At 55.3% G+C, this 14,069-nt stretch overlaps 6 protein-coding genes and 1 non-coding gene across 7 annotated transcripts in view; 2 read left to right on the forward strand and 5 right to left on the reverse strand.

Annotated features, from left to right (window-relative positions):
- Positions 1 to 4: 4 nt before the first annotated feature.
- Positions 5 to 82, reverse strand: SDRG_11846. Its single transcript has one exon. It is a non-coding gene; the product is annotated as a tRNA-Leu (tRNA).
- Positions 83 to 298: 216 nt separating this feature from the next.
- Positions 299 to 3,648, reverse strand: SDRG_11847 (hypothetical protein; the record flags this gene model as incomplete). The annotated part of the gene is made up of 15 exons (XM_008617901.1): positions 299 to 407; positions 462 to 651; positions 699 to 833; positions 878 to 941; positions 988 to 1,059; positions 1,103 to 1,178; positions 1,224 to 1,391; positions 1,439 to 1,566; positions 1,622 to 1,699; positions 1,749 to 1,997; positions 2,039 to 2,150; positions 2,198 to 2,462; positions 2,512 to 2,663; positions 2,708 to 2,823; positions 2,869 to 3,648. 15 exons carry the CDS (start codon positions 3,646 to 3,648, stop codon positions 338 to 340), a joined length of 2,655 nt encoding a protein of 884 aa, XP_008616123.1. The 3' UTR covers positions 299 to 337.
- Positions 3,649 to 3,779: 131 nt separating this feature from the next.
- On the reverse strand, positions 3,780 to 4,587 carry SDRG_11848 (hypothetical protein). The gene is made up of 5 exons (XM_008617902.1): positions 4,493 to 4,587; positions 4,361 to 4,434; positions 4,252 to 4,312; positions 4,050 to 4,199; positions 3,780 to 3,994 (listed from the first exon to the last, which is right to left on the reverse strand). Exons 1-5 carry the CDS (start codon positions 4,550 to 4,552, stop codon positions 3,848 to 3,850), a joined length of 492 nt encoding a protein of 163 aa, XP_008616124.1. The 5' UTR covers positions 4,553 to 4,587; the 3' UTR covers positions 3,780 to 3,847.
- Positions 4,588 to 5,380: 793 nt separating this feature from the next.
- SDRG_11849 (50S ribosomal protein L32e) lies at positions 5,381 to 6,046 on the reverse strand. Its single transcript, XM_008617903.1, has 2 exons — positions 5,977 to 6,046; positions 5,381 to 5,927 (listed from the first exon to the last, which is right to left on the reverse strand). The coding sequence occupies exons 1-2, from the start codon at positions 6,035 to 6,037 to the stop codon at positions 5,512 to 5,514; spliced, it is 477 nt and encodes a 158-aa protein (XP_008616125.1). The 5' UTR covers positions 6,038 to 6,046; the 3' UTR covers positions 5,381 to 5,511.
- Positions 6,047 to 6,189: 143 nt separating this feature from the next.
- SDRG_11850 (hypothetical protein) lies at positions 6,190 to 8,693 on the reverse strand. The gene is made up of 14 exons (XM_008617904.1): positions 8,530 to 8,693; positions 8,365 to 8,482; positions 8,245 to 8,313; positions 8,085 to 8,199; positions 7,883 to 8,042; positions 7,741 to 7,836; positions 7,621 to 7,697; positions 7,486 to 7,577; positions 7,296 to 7,438; positions 7,138 to 7,247; positions 7,022 to 7,090; positions 6,866 to 6,978; positions 6,726 to 6,819; positions 6,190 to 6,682 (listed from the first exon to the last, which is right to left on the reverse strand). The coding sequence occupies exons 1-14, from the start codon at positions 8,686 to 8,688 to the stop codon at positions 6,529 to 6,531; spliced, it is 1,569 nt and encodes a 522-aa protein (XP_008616126.1). The 5' UTR covers positions 8,689 to 8,693; the 3' UTR covers positions 6,190 to 6,528.
- A 1,208-nt stretch (positions 8,694 to 9,901) lies between these two features.
- On the forward strand, positions 9,902 to 11,781 carry SDRG_11851 (hypothetical protein). The gene is made up of 5 exons (XM_008617905.1): positions 9,902 to 10,469; positions 10,523 to 10,786; positions 10,831 to 10,907; positions 10,948 to 11,110; positions 11,159 to 11,781. Exons 1-5 carry the CDS (start codon positions 10,049 to 10,051, stop codon positions 11,689 to 11,691), a joined length of 1,458 nt encoding a protein of 485 aa, XP_008616127.1. The 5' UTR covers positions 9,902 to 10,048; the 3' UTR covers positions 11,692 to 11,781.
- Positions 11,782 to 12,414: 633 nt separating this feature from the next.
- The window catches only part of SDRG_11852 (hypothetical protein), a gene marked incomplete at its 3' end in the record, with an annotated part of 1,855 nt that continues 200 nt past the window's right edge, over positions 12,415 to 14,069 (forward strand). The window contains exons 1-5 of the mRNA XM_008617906.1: positions 12,415 to 12,925; positions 12,968 to 13,231; positions 13,273 to 13,349; positions 13,396 to 13,558; positions 13,604 to 14,058. Of these exons, the coding sequence (XP_008616128.1) occupies positions 12,499 to 12,925; positions 12,968 to 13,231; positions 13,273 to 13,349; positions 13,396 to 13,558; positions 13,604 to 14,058 (1,386 nt within the window). The 5' untranslated portion in view covers positions 12,415 to 12,498. The remainder of the gene's footprint in view (positions 12,926 to 12,967; positions 13,232 to 13,272; positions 13,350 to 13,395; positions 13,559 to 13,603; positions 14,059 to 14,069) is intronic.

Raw genomic sequence — 14,069 nt, forward strand, 5'->3', positions numbered from 1 at the left:
CTGATGACACAAGTGGGATTTGAACCCACGCCCGAAGACTGGAGCCTAAATCCAGCGCCTTAGACCACTCGGCCATTGTGTCATTTCCATGTCTCATACCTCTTTTTTGAATATCTAACAGGTAAAAATTATCTGGTGGAATGTTTTTCACGTTTGATGTTTCCCTTTTTCCCTTGCATCTTCGTCGATGTAAGTTCAACAAATAAATTTGTATCGCCAATTCGTGTTTGCAAGCAAAGCTGGTTTTTTTGTCCGCATCGTTAATTCCGGGGCTGCGCGAACTGTTGTGTATTGTATTGAATTGATAGCCAAGTATATGAAAGCATGCAAGGGACGCTTATTTGCCGAGTGCAAACATGGATTCGTCGAGCGGGCTCGGTACGGCGGGCGGAGCCGGTCGCTCTGTCCTACGACACAGATACATCTCGTCTGATCCCACACTGTGGTGCACGACAGCAAACCCTTGGTTGTTGCTTTGCTCGGGTGGCTCAACATCGTCCATCTCTGGGCCCACGGGAAGCTCGTTGACTTCCGCACGGACTTTGTGGAGCCATGTTTCTTTGAGTTTGAGCATCTCCTTGTCGATGCGCTGGAGGTCGTGCTTGTACTCGCGGACTTGAGCCTTGTACATTTCGAGCTCGTTCTCCATATCTAGTCGCAGGTGATTTGTCTCTTGTCGTCACGAGGAATATGTGTACTTTTCATCTGAGCTTGCTTCTTCTTGAGGTTGTCTTGATAGACCAGTAGCTGCTCGGCGACTTCGGGTCCTGGCTGGCGCGCCAGCACGTTCTTGAGCTCAACATACAGCTTTTCTTTCTCGACAATGAGCAAATCTAGACACAACGCATGAGTGCCAAGCCACATTTGGACAACGCACCCTTCATGCACGCCTCCTCGGACTTTTTTATGAGTTTTTTCTGCAGCACTTGAATTTTGCGGATCTACATCAGACGTGACAAACCAACCTCTCAACTCGATAGTACGCACCATGTCGAAACGCTTGGGGTCGCTGCCTTCGAGCTTGCGCCACCGGTGCACGTTCATGGGGTGATCCAACTCCTACAATTGGATTCGAGAGAAGGTAAAATAGAGCGTCGTGGACCTCTGAGAGGGCTTTGATCTTGGTGCGTTCTTGAAGCAAGTCGCGTTCGAGGCGAAGTAGTTCGCTCTTGAGGTCGCTACAAGACATTTGTCTAATTACCGGCACCCATGCTTTATCGTACCCGGTGCACGAGATTTGCTCTTCTGTCTTTTTGTGCTCCGCCATGAGGTCCAAGACGCGCGTCTCCAGTGCGCGAACTTCTTTTACGCGCTCGGCGTACTGAACCTGACCAATGTTGAGCGTGGACTTTTGGATCTTAATCTTTTCATAGAGCGACTTGAGCTCCTCACTAAACGTGAACGTAAATGGATGTGGAACTAATGAGGACAGACGTACTTGCGCAGAATGAGCTGTGCGCGAAGGTTGTCGCGGTCGTTGATGACGGCGTTGTACTCTTTGAGCTGGCGCTGGCGCTCGTCGTCGGCCTCTTGGATAATTGAGGCCAATTTGGAGATCTCTTGCTCCTACATCCATGAAATTCAGTTCCAGTGTCAAGGAACCATGGCTTGTGAAGAGTACCTGATTCGTGATGATTTGCTCGGAGCTCTGAATTTGCTTCTTGATGCGAGTGAGCTCGGCTTTGAGGGTTTCTTTGTCCTACGCACTTCCGTTCATACCGCCGATAATGTGGAGAATAAGAACGCACTTTGTCCACTTTGTGGTGGTCAAAGTGCTCCTTCACGAGGGAATGGTCTTTTGTCGTGATTTCTTCCTTGAGCTGCTCGATTTGGTGGTTCATGATTTTGAATTTGCGCTTCATGTCGGCGATTTCTTCTTGCGACTCGATGAGGCTCTTGCTGTACAGGTTCCGGTCGCTGCGCACGGCTTCGTACAGATTTTGCTGCTGCTTGAGCCGCGCCTCGCCCTCGTTGATCTTGTCTTGGAGCGATACGACCTATCCGAGTGTGACGATCTTACATCGATGTCATCGCCTACTTGAAGGTCCTGCAGCTTGGCCTCCTCAAGGGCGGTGCGATACTTTTTGTTGGCGGCTTCTGCTTCTTTGTCGTACCGATCACGGTCCGTCACGAGCTGCTGGATCATGTCCCTAAATCGGAGTTTGCAAGTTTCAAGACTAGTTAGCATTGGGTGTACCGTTGTTTCTTGACGCTTTGCCGGTACCCACTGATTTCATTTTCGAGATTTTTCATCGTGTTCTCCTGAATCTTGATGAGGTCTTGCGTGCCTTGGGATGTGTCGGCGGCGCGAACAAGCATCTTATTCACGAGCTCGCGCTGTCGAATGAGATCGTCGAGCGTCTTTCGAACGGCTTCGCCTTGCTTGCGCTCGACCTCCATCGTCACGTTCTCAAGCTCGTTCAACGTGAGCTTACAAGCGTCGCGCTTTGTGTCGACCTTGGCTACACATCCAAGCCTTCCATGTGTTGCTGGGGTTGTTGCAAACACAACCTTTGGCGGCGTTGACGTCGGCGATCTTTTCCTTTGTAAGCTCGACAAGCGCTTCGATCTTGGTGCATTCGGCCACGAGCTTGGCGATCGCGTCCTCCTTGGTCGCCACCTCGGTCTCCATGTGGTTGTTCATGGTCAAGATTTCTTGGTTTCTAAGGGCAACAGATAGATGCTACCGCGGCGAACGACATCGTACTTTTGCCACTGAGTCTCCATGGCTTCGGTGAACTGGTGCGTCGTGCGGTACAGAACATCGTACTGCTTGAGGTACTTTTCCATCCGAGCCTTGGATTCGCGCAGCTGCGTTTCTTTCTAGGCGACGCTATGGATTCGTTGCAGCTTATAGTGTCGTCGTACTTGTTTCAACACGGCTTCGCCAGCCTTGACCTGGTCCACCTTGCTTTTGTGCTCGGCGTTGAGAAGCTCGGCTTCCGACTTGAGAGCTTTGAGCTGCTTCTCCAGCACCAACTTGCGCCTGGTCTCCTTCTCGGCCGAGCTCTTGCGCTCTGCGACGTCCTGGTTGGCGCGTGCGACGGCCTCGTCCAGACGGAATTGCTCCTCCTCGGCCTCGGTCACGAGCGCGTGGAGTGCGTTCACCTGCATCCGCACTTGCTGGAGCTCGGTCGTCTTGGTGTCCACCTCGCGGGCACCGTCGGCCCGCTGCCGCTTGAGCTTGGCCATCGCCTCTTCCTGCGCTTCGCTCCAGCCAGATCCATTCTTGAGCTCCTCCTCGAGCATCGCAATACTCGTCCGCAGCTCGTTGAGCTTTGCCTGCTTCTCGGTTTCGATCTTGTGCGAATTGGCGACCTGGCCCCACATGACTTCGATCTCGACCTGGACCTTCTTCTTGTAGTTGTACGCCTCGAGCTCCTCCTCCTTGTCCCGCGCGTACTTGTCTTGGTTGGTCCCAATCTCGTGCACAATCTCCCGCGTCCGGCGCACGAGGCGCTGTTCACTCTCCTGCGACTTGGTGAGCGCGTTGAGCATCTTCTCAACCTCCTGGCGGAAGAGGCCCATCTCGTCTGGCAACGTCGGCACGAGAGCCTGAATCTCCTGGCTGTAGCGCAGCGCGGCCTCGGTCACGACCGGGTCCTGTCCCGGCAAGAGCGAGCTCGTCGTTGCTCCCGCGTCGGCCATCGTCGGTCTTGAATCGACTGGGAGGTTTCACGCCAACGGTCTTCTCAACCGCCTTTTCAATTGATGCGCCCTTGGTGTCCAGCGTGCAAGGCTCAACTCGCGTTTAGTTAGTCATTCGCCGAGGGCATAAGGACGATGAAAAAAGAGTTTGTATATAATTTGCCGTGCCTGGACGTATCCACGTTGCATCTACGTCGCTTTAAATCTTAGCCTTGGCCTTCATCGTTCGGCTGTTCACAACGGGCTTGAGGAGCGCCTTGTTGTAGTTCGCACGCTCGCGGTGGGGCGCCGAGCGGAGCTCAATGAACTTGGCGATCGAGTCGGACACGGGTGCTGCTTCTTCTTCCTTTACCAGCCCACCAACGGTCAGTACAAGAGACGAAGGTATTCTATGTACGTACGAGACTCGCGACCGTCGTAACTTCGATGTTGCCAAAGCGGCGGGTGTGCGAGTTCTTCTTGGTCTTTTTGGACTTCTTGGGTTGTACGACCGCTTCCTCTTCCTGCTTTCCGTCCGCGTCGACATTGGGCTCGTCTTGCGCAGCGGCGACCTGAGAGATACAGGGATGAGCATTGCACACTCTAGGATCTCGGCGCGCTTACAGCAGCGAGGATGTCGTCGGGCAAGGCTTCAATCACGGTCTCCTCCTTCTTCTTGGGCTGACTAGAACGTCGATTCGTCAAGTACTATTACAAGAAACAAGCGACGTACCGCTTGCGCTTGAGCGCCGCGGTGGCCTTGGCCGAGGCGCGTGCTTGCTTTTCAGATGCACGGGACTCGATGGCCTGCGCAAGAAAGACGTGTCGTTAGCACCAGTGCTTGAGAGCCACGTGGCATATCTACCTGGGTCTTGGCCATGGCCATGGAGACCTGCTCCGGAGCTTCATCATCCGACGACGACATGGCGCTTGAGCGGCAAATGCAATCTTAGCTCAGGCCCTCACCAATCATTATCCGGCGTATTTTAATTTCCCACATCCTTGGCAATTTAGCTTGGTAAATGTATGCTTTCCAAACCATACAATATATTATTGCCGGCATTATAGCCAATCAAAGGCACCACGAAGAGTCACGAGCGCGCCAGTGGACGGAGCCTCTTGTGTACAAGGGCAGCAAGGGACTACCGGTAAAATAACTGTTCCGTTGACAAGCGGGCTCGTCTGGCATGTGACGAGGCTCTCGATGGACAAATCAAAGTGGACATTGGTGTCGAGCTCAAGAGATACCCTGACGTTGTGCACCTCGCAGCGACTACCAGTGCACTCGAAAGCAAGTCGCTCGAGGAACATGCAGAGGAGTCCGCGGTGGCGGTAGTACGAAGTACCGGTAGTTTGCACCACGAGTATTTTATGTGTACTCTTGTTTGCACGTTCGCGGAGCTCCAATAGCTCAAAGGACTGCTATCAAAGTGCAGCAACTATATCTCTTCGCAGGCGTGACGATATTGGCCATTCAACGGTACTGTAGCCGGGCTATCAGCACACACCTCGGTGTAATCATTCGCGCCAAGAGTGGCTACTCTGCAGGATGGACTCAGAGGCATGTGGGAGATCGCAGACGACGCGCTTGTCTTCAACGCGTCAAGTGCGTTCCACGGAGCTCAGTCGTCCAGACGTATCAGGCGCTCCGGAGAGAAACGGTTGAAATACTGCGCCAGGGTGTCAAGGGCGGTGGTGGCCTCGTCGACTCTCGGGCTCCGAGAGTCGTTCGTTCCTGCGCTGCGACTCGACGTATTGAGGCGACAACGTGGTCCAAGTGTATGTGATGGTAATTTCTTAACCCCTGCAAAAAAGGTGTCCACACTAAGAGCCGTCGTGCGTCGCATCCTTCCTCGTTCGTTCCATGGTGCATTCCTACAAAGCTTACTCGGCTTCTTCGGCGCGGACACGGGCGTTGGGGTTCGTGACACGGATGTTGAGCTGCTCAGCGCGCGTCAAGATGTCCTTGCGCTTGCGGCCCGAGACGTTGTGGGCGATCTCGGCGCAGTACTTGCGGTTGTGCATGAGGAGCATGTCCAACTCGGCGACGTTCTTGACCGTGAACTTGTAGAAGCCGTTGGGCAACAAGTGCTTGGTCTTCGAGTTCGAGCCGTAGCCGACGTTGGGCATGCGGATCGCGCCCTTGAAGCGGCGACGGACACGGCCATCAATACCCTTGGGCTTGCGCCACGACTCGGCCACGCGCTTGAAGCGGTTCGACTGGTGGCGCTTGAACTTGGTGATCTTCTTCTTGATGATCGGGCGCTTCACGACGGGGGTCACTTGAACCATGGTAGTGTCTACTTGCAGATGGCCCTGAGCGCCGGCCCATCTCAGAGCTCACTTTACCTTTTCTTGGGGGCGGAAGAAAAAAATGAACTCGACTGTGCACCGGGCGCCAACATGCCATGCACCAACCATTAAACACCACATGCTTGCGAACCAGTGAAACCCGGCGCGCCTTTTTGGCCAATGAGATGCGCGATGCATTTTATCACCGCCGTTTTATTGGCCCCCCGCTCGGCGTACATACAAACATCCAATACAACCATTAAATGACGGCGTCAAATGACTTGCGTATTTAATTGAGGCACCGTCCCGGGCTCGCCGCCGCCGAGCGACCAGAGGCCATCTGCTGCGACCACCGATGGATGGCGGCGGCAACGCTCCAGGCCGTAAGCTGCATGCCACTAGCGCAAGAGACCTCGCCGCAGCACTCGACGGCGCCAGCGAACGCGTGCATGGCTGCCCAAGGAGGGCGTGCCCACGCCGTCCCATTGTGCAATGACGCAGCCGAGCATCGCATACGACCGCCGCGCTGCAAGCCCTTGTACGTGGCATGACATGACTAGTGCGTGTGTGTATTGCGTCTACTTGTGGTTAAAATCATGTCGGGTCGATCTACGGCCCTTCGGGCGTCTCCGTCTCGTCGGGCACGAGCAGCCACGCCTCGTGCGCATATTGGAGGATCGACGGCTCGAGGTCGCCAAAAGCAAAGTCCTTGAGCGGCGTGAGAAGGAACGTCGGCTCGTACGCAGTGTCCTTGCCGAAACAGCTACACCATGATGCGCACGACGTCGAGCGATAGGATCGCGTACCGCTTAAAGTCGGGAAACACTTCGCCGCCGTTGGCACCGCGCACGTCGTACGCCTCGTCGGCCACGGGCAGCCGGAACTGCTGAATGTGGTCCCCTGCCAACGCCTGTCGTGAGCATGATATCGGTCAAGTCACTCGTACAGATGAGCGGCGCGTCCGGCGAGCCCGTGAGCTTGTACGTGTTGCGGTGGAGAAACACAATGTTGCCTTGGGGGTCGTGCTGCACCATCGTGTGCCCGCAAAAGAGATCGTAGCTACAAAGTATATGTCGGGACTGCCGCGCGTTGGCTCACGTACGTGATGTGCTTGACGCCGGCCGACCCCGGGGGCTTTTGGATCATGTGGAAAGGCTGGTTGGCCCGCAACCTGGGGCAAAGCGTTGGGCGATGAGAATATCGGTCGCTCGATCGTACCACGCAAACCGGAAGAGGTCCTTGTCGCCCCACGCCATGTCAAAGAGCTCGATCAAGCGCGGCTCGTGAAAGCTGTAAAACATGAGGTTGCGCAGCGGCTCGGCGCTCTTCTACTTGGGCACGTCGACCTCGTCGTAAGGAGGTCGCAGAGAACGGACCGTGCGGTCGACGAGCACTTGACCCGACTCTTGCTCAAACATGTCGACGAACGGCACGCCGAGGAGCTCCCAGAGCACCGAGTTGTTGTGAATGTTGAAAATCGTCTTGCGCATGCTCCAAAAGTCGGGCCAAAACATGGCGCCTACGCTGCTTTGACGCCTTGGGCGCGCCAAAGGGCAGCGTGTGTACCGGTTTCCTTGAATTCGGGCGAGTCAAAGAGGTACGTCGGGTCCACCGCCACAAAGTTGTCGCAGTCGAGCAAGAGCACTTGGTCAAATGCACTGCAAGAGGAAGGTGGGCCTGTGCCTGTCCGACTTGGTTTACCTGTGGTAGACGGCGTACGGCTTGACGTAAAAATGAGTTGCAGCCTCGTCGCGGATCTCGCGCACAAAGCAGTTGTACTACGTGGACATGGCACGGCGCTCGCGAGAGACACATGCGTACCTTGTCGGTGAGGAGCTTGAGCACAGGGTGGTCGAGCTTCATTTCGTCGAGGCGGATCCAGAGCTCGACAGGCAGTGTGCACCCCGTGTCCCGAAGCTGCACTGCGATGAGCCATCGAAATACGGATGGCAACGTGTGGTACCCGGCGAATCGCAGCATACGCGCTTTTCATAACCTTGGGGTACACGGCCATGACCACGCCACGCGTCAGGTCGAAGCGCTTCTTGATCGACTCTTTCACGGGCACTTGAAATAGTCGCACCTTGTACGTCAATGGCATATCGGCATACGTTAAAAAGTCCCTGGACAATGTCAGCATCCAAGGTCGAGCACAAGCAACATACCCTGTCTGCGAGCACGTAAAGTGAGATCCGTACTTCATGCCATCGCACGTGCTCTGGAAGCTGCGCACGACTTGACCGGACGGGCGGTGGATGGATTCGCAGTAGCCCGACGTGCCTGGACATACAATGCATCGAGGACACCTCGCCTATCGCTACGGACCTGCTTCAATCTTGGCGTCGCATGGCTTGTCTTCGTTCATTTCGCGCGGACCATCGGGCGAGCAGCCGCCTAGCATGGGCTCGTCAGCATGGCACATGTATGGTTTGCAGAGCGTCAGACCTGTCTGTCGCCAGCCCAAGCACTCGTAGTCGGTCTTGGTGCTGTTGGCTCGCCAGTACGGTGCGGGCGACAGTGTCATACGGTTCTGCGGCTGCATCATCGTCGGCGATATCTGCTTCTACAACGGCATGATGAGCCATTGGCATGTGGCTGGTTGTCGCGGACCTGGAAGCGAGCGCGGTTGAGCACATCGGCGAAGTAGGACTTGGAGCTGCGGATCGTCGTCGCCGGCGTGCCTGTGAAGGTCACGACGAGCAAGCACCAGCAGCAGAGCGAGACGACGATCGCGAGGAAGAAGGGGATTTTCAGGTGCCGCAGTCGCATCCGCTCCAATTGGAAATGGAAATTCACCGCTCATTTTATTGCGCTGTATTTTTATTCCGCGTGAATACAAACCCATTGTGTGAATCGTCCGTGTTTGGAACGCACGCCGATTGGCCAGCGATTCTCACGTGTAAAACACTGTCTGTCGCAGCTGCGCAGGCGGTTGAGCCTGCACCTCGAGCACGCCCGAGGAGCTTTGCATAAGAGAAGAGCGCGCGTGTACGCTTGGCGATGCCAATGCAGCGGCGCCACGCACACACGTCGCGTGTGATTTTCACGTGCTTCAGCCTGATTTTCACGTCACACACACGTGGCACCGCGAGCGTGCAGAGTGATTGCATCGGCACCACGCGACATTATTGTCTCCATGATGGCAAGCCAGCGACGCATGAAGCGCCGGGATAGCCCGGGCACAGAGCAGCGTGATTTGGCGATGGAAATGGCAAGGCTGCCTTGCCCCAGGGCAACTGCGTGACGCGACACCGAACACAACATTACACACTGATCCTTGCCTCCATCAACAAATGTCCGTCACAAATAGATAATCGATCGCGCTCTGGATAACGAACCCTAATTTTTCGTATCGTCCAGGTGAATGTGCAATACCGGGTACGACGATCATCAGGGTACTCGTATCAGTGCGTCAAGGGCTACCGGTGCTCCACACCAGGCATGATTCACAGGGGTTGAGGCTTCAGTACCAGTAGCTGCTCAGGCTACTCCTACTGACAACGATTACCTCGGCACTACGCTCGACAAAGTGAGCGCCTGGCGGGTTGCCTTGAGACTTGGCCACACGTGGTTTTTGGCGCGCAATCTCTTTTTACATGTTCAATCTGCAGGTCGTGTATCTTCTTCCGGATCCGGCTTGGTCCGACTTCAAAACGTCAAGGAACCACTAACAAAGTTGGCGTTGGCATTGGTCAGCCGCAGCTGCATGCAACAAGGACTCTTGATAAGGACCTACGTACTGTGATGTCACGAGCAGCGACGTCTCTGATGTTAACGTTAGGACATCGTTGAAAAATGGTCAACTTCGTTTAAATTAGTAATTGGAATGGACGCTCGCGACCCATCTGGCACTGCAAAAGCCCACGACCATCGTCGAGCAAGTCTCCTCGATGGCGCGAGCAGTTGCAGGTGGGTGTAGACAAAGAACAATGGGCCTTCAACATTGCAAACTAATCTTCGACACTGTCAATTTAGAATTATTCGTCGTTCGAAATCGATGAAAGCGAGGGTTGCGTGGGAACTTTGGGACGGACCTTCTGTGCCCACATATTAGGCTGCAAATGACCCGCGTTGTTGTTCGAGAACCTTGGGTCTCGGATCCGCTCAATCATTCCTCGATTTGCGGCCAATGCGCTACTTGTACCTCCTCGCCGCCGCACTCGCCGTCGTTTCGGCGCAAATCGCCTCGCCGGCATGCCCGACGCCTCGGATTCGGCGCGCATGGAGCCAGTACTGCCAGGCGGACAAGGACTTGTACATCAAGGCTGTGAGTCTTGGCATGAAGCGCGGCTATCACCACCGGTTCGTCGAGATCCACATCGAGCCTGCCTCCAACAGCGAGGCGCACGACAGCTTCTTCTTCTACTGGCACCGCGCGTACTTGCTCGCGTACGAAAACATGTTGCGCTCGCTCGGGCCTCAGTTTGCGTGCATCACGCTGCCGTACTGGGACTACGCGTCGCTCGGCGCCAACTTTATCTCTGGCGGATGCACCGACATGCTGAGCTGTGGTCCACTTCTCAAGGACTTTGGCGGGTCGCTCCCACCAAGTACAAGTCTATTTCCACGAAAGAACAATGACTCATGATCCGAATGTGCGTAGCGGCGAAGGGCCCGTACACGCTAACTGTGAATGGGCAGGTGTTTCAAGCCGACAACTGCGTCGTGTCGCCGCTGACGAGAAATTTTTGCCAAAACTCGACCGCGTTCAACACCAAGAAATGCTTCAACTGCATGCCGCGTAATGACTGGTCCAAAGCTCCGGTGCCGCCGGACGTCAATGCACTGAGCGTCTACAGCAACGTGCTGGGGGATGTGCCCCCCAACCTCGACGGGGTCACGTCCGGCGTCCAATGGGGCACCCACAGTACGCGATTTGCGTTGAATAACATGACACGATTCGCTGTATAGACATGGTGCACGCGGTGCTCGACTCGACGATGGGCACGTTCGCGTCGCCCTCGGACCCGGTGTTCTATGCCCACCATGTTCGTCGCCCTTTCTGAAGGTTTGACTGACGGTGTGTAGGCCACGACCGACGCGCTGCACGCTATCTACTACAATTGCATCGTGGCTGGGTCGCCCCCGAAGAACCCGTATGACGACGACCGCACGTGGACGACGACGCGCAACTTTGCGGGCAAAACCATTGTCCCCTCGGATCTTATCACGATGAAGGTGGGCGAAGCAGGTAATCTATCAAGTTGATAGTTGGACCGGTGACACCTTGATATCGTAGGCACGGTGCCAGCGTCGATCTGGACAGCTACGTCGAACCCGATCTACCCGTTCTTCCAGGGCATTCCGCAAACGTACCTTCCGTACGCGGACTCGACCAAGCTTGGCGCGTATTCGTACAAGTACAACTTTACGGGCACGATGCTGGAAGATATGAACAAGCAGTGCTCTGCATTCAAGCCCGCGGGCGCCGTACTCCTCACAACGGACGGCGGGCCGCCGACGGCTGCCGCCACCAAGGAGAGTATGTGGCTCCGCGACGCGACGATCCTCGCATCGAACTACTACACGGAAGACGCCGACATCACGCACCAAGTGCAAATGATGCTGTGCGTGTACTACAACGAGTGCCTCGGCGGCGTCTTTGACTACTCGGACGAGTTCAAGACCAACTTCCACGTGTCGAAGAAGCCACCGTGCAAGCGCATCGTCGACGACCTTGCCGGCGGCAACACTGTCATCGGCGTGCCCGGCTGGGAGCGCGCAATGCTCAAGACGTACCCGTGCAACGGCGCGTCGGCGCTGTTTTTGTAGAGCGACGCGGCGATTTTGACAAAGCTCGCAACCATCCGCTCGTCGCACGCACTATGGATTCTGCATAATGAATGAACTTTTGCATCCGAATCGGTGAATATACAAGCCTGGCGGTACGAGACCCGGTGACATCAGTAGCAACACCGCTTCGGATAGTTTCGCGCGGAACGCGTGAAGCTGTGTTTTTACCAAGGCCGAGCAAGTGCACTTGAGCCACTTCGCCGGACCGCTATTTTACCCAAAGATGACGGCGCAGTGAGTTGCCTATTTCTGCAAGGCATAACCACAACGATCGAAGACCAAGCTAGCAAGCTCATTTGCAATTTGCTCGTCAAGCTCCAAGCCTTTTAGGTACTCTGCGCTTTTAACCCACCCACCAGTCCCTTCTTGGGCAGCGGCGGCCTCCCAACACGAACCTCATTCGTCTCCCCCATGCACTTGCAGTATAGCTTCGGGGACGAAATTGATCGTACCGTGGGAAGCATCGGTGTGCATGTGCCAACAACCAAGCATGCGCCTGTAGTTGGACAAGATACCATGATGATTGTGTGTACCGAAAAGTATGAAGACGCACTTTAAGCTTCTCGTGATCTTGTGTCGAAGAAATTTAAGAGTTCTCGGCGTAAACGAAAAAGGTTGCAACCTCAAAGTCAAAAACAGTAATCGAATGTCTGACAGGTAACTGGACAGGTAAAGCAGCCACTGCTTCCTTTCGAAGGGATCGATAATTCTTCTTGTTCCATCACCGAAGGAGCCAAGCAGAAGGATGGTCGCATTTATGTCGGACACAACGGATTCGACACGACCATGCGTGCGTCGTGTGTGCTCACCACCTTGTACGCCACTGCTGCTCTTGCGTGGGCTGAAACGACCCAAAGAACTTTGCCGCCGCGTGTCCGTCGCGCGTGGAGCCAACATTCGCCCAACGAGAAGGAAACGTACATCTCGGCCGTGTCGCTGGCGATGCAAAAGGGCCTTCACCACCGCTTCATGGAGGTCCACATGGAGCCGTCCTCGGAACAAGAAGCCCATGGGTGCCTCTTCTTTTACTGGCACCGCGCGTACTTGCTCGCGTATGAGAACATGCTGCGTTCCCTCGGGCCGCAGTACTCCGGCGTAACTCTTCCGTACTGGGACTATGCCACGATCGGCGCCAACTTCATCGCGGGCAGTTGCAAGAACATGCTCACGTGCGGTTCCCTTCTCGAGGACTTTGGCGGGTCGCTTCCGCAAGGTTGGTGCCACACGATGACACGAGAATCATACATGACTTTAGGCCCCGCGGGTAAGATGAAGAACACGGTCAATGGCACAACTATCGCATCGGACAACTGCGTCAAGTCGAATCTGACGTCCAGTTTCTGCCAAAGCACGTCAGCATTCAACAGCAATACGTGTCTCGGCTGCATACCGCGCAACGACTGGTCCAAGGTTGCCGTGCCGCCAGACGTCAACGTCCTCAGCGTCTACAACAACATCTTGGGGACCGTGGCCCCGACGCTTGCCGGTGTCACAAAAGGCATTCAATATGGCACGCACAGTAAGTTCCGAGTGTTTCATTGTGGAACTGACGTTTGGTAGACATGGTCCACGCGACGTTGAACGCGATCATGGGCACGTTTGCGTCGCCGGGGGATCCAGTGTTTTACGCCCACCATGTATGAGAATCAACATTCGTGATCTCTCATGTAGACAACGTATTAGGCCATGGTGGACGCTCTACACACGATCTATTACAACTGTGTTGTGGCGCCCAAGCCGCCAATCAACAAGGGCGCAGATGCGCGAACGTGGTCTTCGTGTCGCAGCTTCAATGGCAGTACGATCCGTCCGACTGATGTCATCACGATGAAGGGAGGCAACGCTGGTATGGGGTGCTATCCATTGCCGGGTGTGCTCATGTTTAAAGCAGGAACGATTCCGACGTCTGTGTGGATGTCGCCGCACCCGCTGAACCCGTACTTTGCGAGCATCCCACAGCTCTACATGGACTACACGGACACAACGATGGTTGGCGATAGCGCGTACTCGTACAACTTTACAGGTACCATGCTCGACAAGATCAACCAGCAGTGCACCAAGTTCCACCCCTCGCTGGCGTCGTTTCTGTACGAGCCAAACGAGGCGGCGACATCGACCGAAGTTACAACCGAGATCGCGTGGCTCCAGGACGCAACACGGCTCGCGTCCAAGTTCTACACGGACCCGAAGGACGTCAACCTCCAAGTTCAGATGATGTTGTGCGTCTACTACAACGAGTGCCTTGGCGGAGTCTTTGACTACTCGGAAGAATTCAAGACCAGTTTTCGTGTGACGGGCAAGCCGCCATGCAAGACGATCATCGACGACCTCGCGCAGGGCGATGCTGTGATCGGCGT

The sequence above is a fragment of the Saprolegnia diclina genome, assembly GCF_000281045.1.
Source record: "Saprolegnia diclina VS20 unplaced genomic scaffold supercont1.44, whole genome shotgun sequence".
NCBI lineage: Eukaryota > Oomycota > Saprolegniomycetes > Saprolegniales > Saprolegniaceae > Saprolegnia > Saprolegnia diclina.